Raw genomic sequence first — 8890 nt, forward strand, 5'->3', positions numbered from 1 at the left:
TCCTAAGATGCTACCTCTGACTTAGACAATGACAGGAAGAGAGAAATGTGTCTTGGGAAGAGGTTGTCAAATGATGGTGGGGTTCCTGGCTTCTAAGGGGACAACATCTTTGTGCAGCGAAGTGTGATTTCCCCTGAACTTCAGGAAAGATTGGCCTTGATATGTCAAATATGGAAGATCAGTGAGCACAGAGGGTGAAGTGCAGCTCCCCCTGAGGCCTGGGACAGGACCAGGGAGGTGGGAGCTGGGCCTAGCACCAGAGGTGGCGGGATTCTGAGGAGAGGGAGTGAGGGAGGCCATTCTTGAGATTGTGCTGTGAGGGGCACTCAGGAGCCTTGAGTTGTGGCCTATGAGGGGGAAGATGGGGCAACCAGCAGCAGTGACTAGCTCTTCCCGCTTGGGGAACACAGGGCCCCTGTCTGGATGGGTACAAGACCCATCTACCTCTTCCGCCCCTTCCTCCCCTCAGCTGGGAGCCCGGACTCACCTGCATGGCTTTGCGTTCTCGTCAGAAGTGAGGAATGTGGATACACTCGAGGGGACTGAATGTGGTCCTACATGCCCCCAGGGCCTGCCAAAGGGACAGCGTTAGGCCCAGAGGCCTTGCACCCTGTTCCCATTTCCCAGCTCTGAGGGGGATGGGAAGCTCCTGCTGGAAGGGGCAGTTTTCACTTCGCCTGCCTCTGGTGGATGCTCCTGGTGTGACCCTGTAGACCTGTCGAGCCACTCCTGAGTCACGGGCCTTCTAGGTTTGGAGCCTGAAGAGGTAGGATGCTTGCCCCAGAACACCCACTTTGCAGCCCCTGCCCCCACTGCTCACCGAACAACCCCCATCCCACAATGTGCATCAAACCACGCTTTTTAAAGCTGCCCCATCCTTTCCTCTATGTCTCCTTGTCCCTTCTCTTGCGGCTTTTCCTGGACCCCAGTTAAAATAGTGTCCTGGGCCTGCACTCCTGGGGTTGCCCTGGACCCTGAGGACCCGAGCCTCTGCCGGTGATCAGGGGCCAGAGAGGGTGGGGGCCCTGGGAGCCAGGGAAGGCCCTGGCACCAGCTGGGAGGGAGCGAGCACCTGACAGGTGGTGTGGGCATCCCGGCCTCCGGACACTAGGGTCTGCAGCTGAGGTGTGTGCTGCTCCACAAACCGCTCACACTGAGGAAGGAGAAAGAAACAGGTGTCTGGGGAACCGGCCCACTCAGGACTCTCCCCTTCTCTGCATCACTCCAGCGCTCCCTCCTGACCCGCTGGAGGTCCCGCCATCGCCCCCACTGAGCAGTTCTGGCTGGGAACAGGTTGATGCCAGCATTTTCAAATGGAGGGTTTCTGTTGGGAAAGCCGGAGACTCTGGAGAGGGAGGGTCTTGAAACTCAGACACAGGGGCGACATCTTAGCCGCCACCTTCCCATCCCCCCAAATTTTGGTTCTAGAAATCTTAAAGAGCTTTGGTCTTGGCAGCCTGGTGTTGGGGGTAGAAAGCTGCCTCCTGGGCAGGTTGTCAGTAGGCTTGCCTCAGGACCTGACTTCGTGAAGGGAGTTCTCTGTAGGGACTCTGAGTCCTGGGACTCTAGGGCCTTCAAGCCCGGCTCTCTTCATGGATACATGTGTCCCCGGTGAGCAGAGAGATGGGGCGAGGACAGACGGGGACCCTGGAGAGAAGGCTAGGCCCTCTGCTGCTCCCGTGGGCCTGCTGTTACTCGTGTCCTTACTCTTTGTCCACAAGGGAGGCCTGCAGGTCCTCTGGGGCCCATGCCCTTTGTCCAAGGGTGATCCCTGACCTTGGTAGGTTTTGCCCTGTGTTATTGTTCCAAGGTTTTGGGGCCATGTTCTGCCTGTTTGATCCCCTTCAGGCCAGGGCTAGACTGTGTGTGTCTCTGACTGGGAAGCCTTTCCCGGGCTCCCCCCTCCAGTGGGGCAGGCCCGTTGTCCCAAGACCCCCATGTGCCCATCCCTCACCTTTTGCCTGTCCAGCCAGGGGTTGAGGCAGGCCTGGCGTATTGCCTGCGGCACAGCCTGCTCGCTGCTGTTCCCAGCCTGCGTGATCACGAACATGCAGACATGGCACTCGGGCTCTTCAGGGGACCATTCTCCAGGCAGGGACTCCAGAGCTGGAAAGACTGGAGAGAAAACCATCAAGACTGCCCTGCAGAGGAGCTCAGTTCCAGTCCTGACCGGTGCAGTGCCAGGGGTAGTGGGGGTGGGGGAGGTTGGGAGGTAGAGGGTGAGGAACAGGAAGGGGGAGGGCGGTGCAAGGCCAGGGCTGGGAAAGAGGAGCATGGGCACTGGGGAGGGGCCGGGGCGGTAGGCTCACCGGCGCTGTCCTCGTTGGAGCAGCGGAGGACCAGACCGCAGACCAGCTGGGGCAGCACGCGGCCCAGCAGCGCATCGAGCAGCAGGACAGTGTAGCGCTCAGCCAGGCACTGGCAGATGCCACCCACCACCAGGGGTACGACGTGGCACACCTTGCCCACAGCCACAGCCAGCACGCCCTGGGGCAGGGGTAGACACAGGGCACGGTGGGACCTGCCCCAGCAAGGTCTACACTGTACTGGGCAGCCGCGGGCACTTTGTAGTTTGACCCTGCACCCTTCTGGGAGGGGGAATGCTTATGCCATTTACAGATAAGGACGCTGGGCCTCTGAGCGTGCAAGGGGCCCAGCCAGAGTCACCAAGTGAGTGCAGGAGCCAGGCCATCATCCTAGCTTGGCGTCCACAGGCTCTGGGAGCGCAGGAAGGAGCATGGCCAGCCTGGAGGGGCAGGCATCAGCCGGGCCACGTGGTGATCAGACCTGCGTCTTCTCCCTACAGACGCCGGGTTTGCCACATTTCCCTGCAGCGGGATCAACTTTCATCTGTGGATCCCGGAGTCCCTGGGGGAAGCAAGGATTTTCCCCAGCCCACCCTGATTCCAAAATCCACCTCCTGGCTGAAGGGCAAGGAGAGAGGCCGAGGTGATGGACACTCTGGCTCATTCCTTCCCTCCTTTCTTCTTTCAACCAACATGGGTCAAGAACCTGGACACCCCAGGCTGGCCTTGGCTCTAGCTCTGCTTGTGGCCACGCTGTCCCCTGTTGGTGGGAAGGTGGGGGCGGGCGCAGGACACTGAACTGTACGTCTCTCGGCTTCGCTACTTTCCAAACGGTTTCATTTCACCAAATGCTTGTGCATTTCAACTCCTTGTGTCAGAACCCACGCTCGCCTAACCTCCTTGCTTTGATGACAGAGGAACAGTTCTTGCTCTGCCCAAGGCTAGCCTGTTGACTCGTGCACTGGACCCCCACCCCCACCTTCTCCAGTACGTTACCGGCCCTGTCCTCTCTCCCCACGTCACTGTTTCTCCCATCTGCTGGCCGGTCTCATTGGCACACAAGCATGCCAAGATGGCCTCCATTGCTAAAAACCTCACTTGTTGGGGTGCCTGGGGGGGCTCAGTCGGTTGACTGTCCAACTCTTGATTTTGGCTCAGATCTTGATTTCAGGGTGGTGAGATGGAGCCCCGCGTTGGACTCCCTGCTGATCCTGGAGCCTGCTTAAGATTCTCTCCTTGCCCTCCCCCCACCCCCACCATGTGCTCTCTCTAAGAAAAGAAAAAAAACACTGGGATTCTTTGCCATCCGATGATGAGCTGCTGGTGGGCAAGACCCGGGTCTTGTTCACTTTTGTTCTTTGACACCTGGCACATAATGGGGGGACTTTACAAGTGTTGAATGAACTCTAGTTCTCGCCCCCAAGGGGCCTGAGTTCTGGGGTCCTTTGTGTGGCCCCTGACAAGGGTTTGAGGAAGGGAAGGGGATGGTAGAGCTATGGAAGGCCCTGCCAAGCTCCTCGTATTCCTGGACGTCTCACCTTGGGAATCACAACCTGGATCCGCTTGATCAGAGTCCTGCACAGCCAGCAGTAGGGGATGGGGATGGGCAACCGCCGCTCGGACAGATCCTGGGGGAGAGAATCATCCCCAGGTGAGGCCAGGCTGGGCACTGGAGGAGGCTTCCTCCAGGCTCTGCCTCCCCTGCCTCCTCTTCCCCTTTCCCCCTCCTGCCTTAGGCCCTGCTTAGAGCTTCTTGTCCCCGTTCTGGCTCTGCCCTCTCCAGGGCAAGTGCTTATGGGCCTTGACTGTGGCCTCGCTGTCTGGAAGCCCACCTATCTGTGTAAGGGGCCAGCAGTGCGGGGGACCTCTCTCACCAGGGTATGAGGCCCAGCCCTCACCTGGAGGGCTTCCGGCAGCCCCGGGAGGATCAGCTTCTCCAGCAGCAGGTCTGACAGCTCTGGCTCCTGCCCAGGCTCTGGACGCCCAAGTTTGCACAGGCCCAGGTGTCTGCAGATGACCTTTGGGTTCTAAGGCACAGTGCAGGGGGAGGGAGTGGTCACTAAGACCCCTGGCTTTGGGCCTGGAATGGGGGGCAGCAGGCTGGATGGGGGCTGTGGCCTAGGGCTCTGTGGTGAGGGTTGGGGGAGCCAAAAGGCAGAGGTGGGGCTGTGTGGGGTCTTCCGGCAGGGGTCTGGGGATGGGGGTGAATGAGCACATGCATGTATGTTTGTGAGAATGGATGAGTGGAAGCATGAGGGTGAGAATGTGTTTGTGTGTGCAAGTATGTGATCGTGTGGGTTCTGCGTGAGGCTGCACATGTGGTATGAGTGTGTGAACAAGTGTGAGTGTGAAGGGTGTGAGGGTGTGGTAGGTGTTTGGTAAGCCCATTGTGTGGGCCCATCCCGCATAGGTGAGCCAGTAGGGCTGACCTGGGCCATCTGGGTGTGGGCCTCTATGTCTCCTGGACTGGTCACGGTGGGAGGGGGCGAGGGGGGTGTGTGTGCGTTGGGGTGTTGTGTGGGTAACTCTGGGCGTGGCTGGACATGGGGGCCATCGGGGAGGCAGGATGGAGGCGAGGTTGCTGCGCCCTCACAATCTGGCTCTGGAAGTAGTCGATGACCACTGGGAAGTAGGTATCCAGCAGGTGATGGCACTGGGGCACAAGCAGCTTCAAAGGGAGAACGTCACACTCTTGCTCCAGGAACTTGCGCACCATGTCCTGGGAGGCAGTGAGGAGACAGGTTGTAGAGGGGACAGGCAGGCTGACCCCTCCGAGGTCTGTGCCTGCCCGAGTCCCTGGGTGCAGGCTGGCCACCCTCTCCCGGGGCACCAGAGTTGAGAGAGTGCCGAGGGTTAAGTAGCTGGTTACAAGGACGATTCCCCCACCTTGGGAAAGACCATCTCTGGTTGTGCTGCTGAGGATCACTCCCAGGACCCTCTCCTGGCCAGGAGGTTCCTGGAGTCCCCAGACAAACCCATGCCTCACTCTCGGCCTGGAGATGGTCTCTTTAGGGGGCTGACCTCTATGTCCTGTTCTGTCCCCCATCTCTTGGCCCCCAAGCTTCATCCAGGATCTGGACCTCATTACCTGAAAAATGGCCTCCTTTGTCATCTTGGTGAGGATCCGGACGATGTCCTCACATTCCTGACACAGGTCATCCTGGGGAGGGGGCCCCAAGGTGGAGCATTTGATGGGGGGTGGTATGCTCCCAGCTCAGGTGCATGAGGCTGAAAGAGCGCTCCAAAGCACAGGCAACTACCCACCCCTGTCCCGTCCCATCCCATCCAGTCCCATCCGGTCCCATCCCATCCCATCCTGTCCCGTCCCATCCCATCCCATCCTGTCCCATGGAATCCCATCTTATCATCCATCCCGTCCTACCCCTGGGGGGCCTTGAGCCCCCTCAGGTGCATACAAAGGCTATCCAACACCCCCCATGCCAGGCCTCCAGTCCCCGCGCCTCTGAGGGAGGTACTCACAGCTCTTGCGTAGCCCCAGACTTCCTGTAGGCAGTGCCCCAGGGCTCTGCACTGCAGCGCGTGCTCCAGGCTCTGACACCAGAACTCGGGGCCCCGGGCACAAGCCAGGGATGAGGCAGTCCAGTCAGCTGCGATTTGGGGCCAGAGCAGCCATGGAATTTAGGCCATGCCTAGCACTCTGACTTCACCCAACCTCCAAATCTAATTTTACCAGGAGCACTGGTAAGGCCCTTAGAGATGCTGGAGTCAGAAGGAGCAGGGCTCCACCTGCTCTAGTGCCCACCCCCCCAACCGCTGTGTATCCTCGGACAAGCCTGGGAACCTCTCTGAGCCTGAGCTGCCTCATCTTAAAATGAGGATATTGAACAAACTGGGGATAATGCCTGGCTCAGCCTGGAGATGGCCAGGAAGTCTCCTCCACACCTGACCCCAGGCGAGAGGGAGCTGAGGAGAGGCTGGGGAGACTCACCGGCACCGGGGCCACACAGCGTGGGGAGCAGCAGCAGCCACAGCAGCAAGTGTGACTGGGCCATGTCACCTCCACAGCCTGGATCCCTTGCTTGGGCGGGGGCCCTTATACCTGGCCGGGGGGGGGGGGGGGGGGTGGGGCTCTGGGGGAGCAGCAGGGACCTTGGTGTTTGCTTTTGTCCTGGAGAGCCCTCCAGGTGCTTTGATCCCTGCCTCTTCTGTGCAGTGACACTCTACCACCACCTCCCCTCCACCGTTTCCTTCCTCATGCTGGTTTCCAGTTCCCTCTCTCTTCCTGCACTAAGTCCCATGGGCCTGGACTCCTGGGTCCCTGCAATTGGAGACTTTTTTTTTTTTAGAGATTTTATTTATTTATTTGACAGACAGAGATCACAAGTAGGCAGAGAGGCAGGCAGAGAGAGAGAGAGAGGAAGGGAAGCAGGCTCCCTGCTGAGCAGAGAGCCCGATTCGGGGCTCGATCCCAGGACCCTGAGACCATGACCCGAGCCGAAGGCAGAGGCTTAACCCACTGAGCCACCCAGGCGCCCCAATTGGGGACTTTTGAGTGCCCACGTCTGGTGCATCTCTCTGGGCTATGGTGGGGGAAACAGAGGGCTGGGATAGCCAGAATGAGCCCTGTTACTTCCCAGCCCCTCAGGCTTCCTCCACTCTTGAGCAATGACCTCAAGAGCTTCCTGGCTGGCTCTCTCTCTCTTTTTAAGATTTTTTATTTATCTTAGAGAAAGAAAGAGAGAGAGAATGCAGAGGAGAGGGGTAGAGGGAAAGGGGGAGTGAAACCCAAACAGACTCTGTGCTGAGCATGGAACCCAACGCAGGGCTCGAGCTCACAACCCTGAGAGCATGACCTGAGCGGAAACCAAGAGTCGGACAGTTAACTGACTGTGCCACCCAGGTGCCCCTCTGCCTGACTCTTGACCCAGGGCAAGCCCTGCAGGGACAAACCTGGGACCTTCCTGGGCCACCTACCTCCCAACCTCTCCTTACCCTTTCCCCAGAAACTCATCTGGGTCTATGGACACAGGATTGTCATTCCTCAGAAGAGCATTTACATGAAACAAAACCCCCAAGTGACCCCAAGAGCCTTAGACAAGGACGCAGGGACAGGATTTCCAGGCTGGCTCCTGAGCAGCCCAGTTGTCCTCTGGGGGCCACTCCTGGGTAGGGGCAGGCCACCGCTGGAGGTCCAGGAGAAAGAAAGTGTCCTTGGCAGGGGCTCCAGGGTCAGGTCCCACTGGTAGGGCACACCGGGGACAAGCTCACCACTTGCCCAGGGGAGGACACTTCTGTGAATGCAAGGAGTAGAGCCTTAGCTCCTTGTCACCAGCTGGCGAGGAGTGCACCTGATGACTGGGGTGCCCTCTGCAGCAGAGGCTCCCAGCCTCTGTGCTCCAGGAGGCGCCCCAATACTCATAGCGTTGGGGGGGCGGGAGTTAGTGCCACTGCACACAGGATAGTCAGGTAACATGCTGGAGGTGACATGCAGTTTGTTGGCTCAAGCCCTTGTCAGTAAGAGAATGTGGGACCACAGATCAGGAGCAGGTGACTTGGGCACAAGCCAGGAAGGTGGGACCGGAATGTTCTAGTGGGTCACCAGGTGGGGAACAGATGAGTCAAGCTGGACACAGCCGGTTTGGGTGCAGTCAGGACTGACTGAGCAGCAGAGCAGGATCTGGGGACGGCTGTCCCCAAGGTGCGCTGGTCAGCGTAGTCTCACAGCGGGAACACAGAGCCCTTGAGACCAGTGGCTTCCCAGGACATGCTTGTTTCTCACTCCCATCCCAGGGCAGAGTCTCTGGGGGCAGTGGGGGGATGGTTCTGGTTCACAAGGTCATTTATGGGCCCGGACTCCTCTGTCTGCCTGGTCACCATCCCCAGGGATGGGACTCCTCCCCTGGATTGTTCGCCTCTGGCCGGCAGGCCACAGAAAAAAAGCCCGGAAGACACGAGAGAGGCTCGAGGCCGGGCTGGGCGGGGCAGGCTGTCCATCATCTGTGCCTTCAGCTCATTGTCCCAAACTCGGGCACAGGTTGCTGGTAAACCACGTGGCAGGCTGGCAGATGCAACGTGCCTGAGCACCGGGGCACCGGGGAATGGAGTCAGACACAAGCATTGTCTCACCTCCAGCCCAGTAAGCACAGAACGAAGGGTTTTGTGGGGTTTCCTGGATAGCAGGCCTATGGCTTCTCCCCACTGCTGAGAATTGTTGTCCAAGAGCATAACATGAAAGAAACACAGAAAGCCAGCCATGGTAGTGAGCCCGGGCCCTGGAGGGGAAGGAAGTGTCCCACCTCATGGTCCCTGGAATGGGTCTCTGGTTCCCCTTGTCCCAACACCACTGTCAGCACAATCTCTGATCAAGTTTGGTTTTTCATGGGCATGGACATAAGGAGACAGATCTGTCTATCTTCCTGCACAGATCTGTCCCCTGTTTTCCTGGGCATCTATTTCTCACTGTCAATGTTTTTCTGGGAAAAACAAACCAACCAACCTAGCACTGTTAGCCATCCCAAAGTCTGGGAGCTCATGAACCTGAGTTTGTTGATAAGGATGCCCCCCCCAACCGTGTGTGGACAGTTGTCATTTCTGCGGCCAATCTCTGGTGACCACGCTGTTTC

General features: G+C 58.7%; 1 protein-coding gene across 1 annotated transcript; it reads right to left on the reverse strand.

Moving 5' to 3' along the window:
• Window positions 1-508: 508 nt before the first annotated feature.
• On the reverse strand, window positions 509-6319 carry LOC111148204 (surfactant protein B). The gene is made up of 10 exons (XM_022504666.1): window positions 6255-6319; window positions 5787-5919; window positions 5395-5466; window positions 4900-5025; window positions 4205-4333; window positions 3845-3934; window positions 2310-2487; window positions 1955-2115; window positions 1073-1153; window positions 509-571 (listed from the first exon to the last, which is right to left on the reverse strand). The coding sequence occupies exons 1-10, from the start codon at window positions 6317-6319 to the stop codon at window positions 509-511; spliced, it is 1098 nt and encodes a 365-aa protein (XP_022360374.1).
• Between the last annotated feature and the right edge of the window lie 2571 nt (window positions 6320-8890).

Source organism: Enhydra lutris, unplaced genomic scaffold (assembly GCF_002288905.1).
Source record: "Enhydra lutris kenyoni isolate GAN:26980312 unplaced genomic scaffold, ASM228890v2 scaffoldscaffold18, whole genome shotgun sequence".
In the NCBI taxonomy this organism is placed as follows: Eukaryota; Metazoa; Chordata; class Mammalia; order Carnivora; family Mustelidae; genus Enhydra; species Enhydra lutris.

Bases quoted from the DNA above. Each gene is read 5' to 3' on its own strand.
- LOC111148204 (XM_022504666.1), bottom strand. From the start codon at position 6,319: ATGGCCCAGTCACACTTGCTGCTGTGGCTGCTGCTGCTCCCCACGCTG. The intron at 5,026-5,394 runs GTAATGAGGTCC...ACTGCCTCCCAG, and splicing joins CAAAGGAGGCCATTTTTCAG to GACATGGTGCGCAAGTTCCT. The intron at 2,116-2,309 runs GTGAGCCTACCG...TTTTCTCTCCAG, and splicing joins CTCCAACGAGGACAGCGCCG to TCTTTCCAGCTCTGGAGTCC.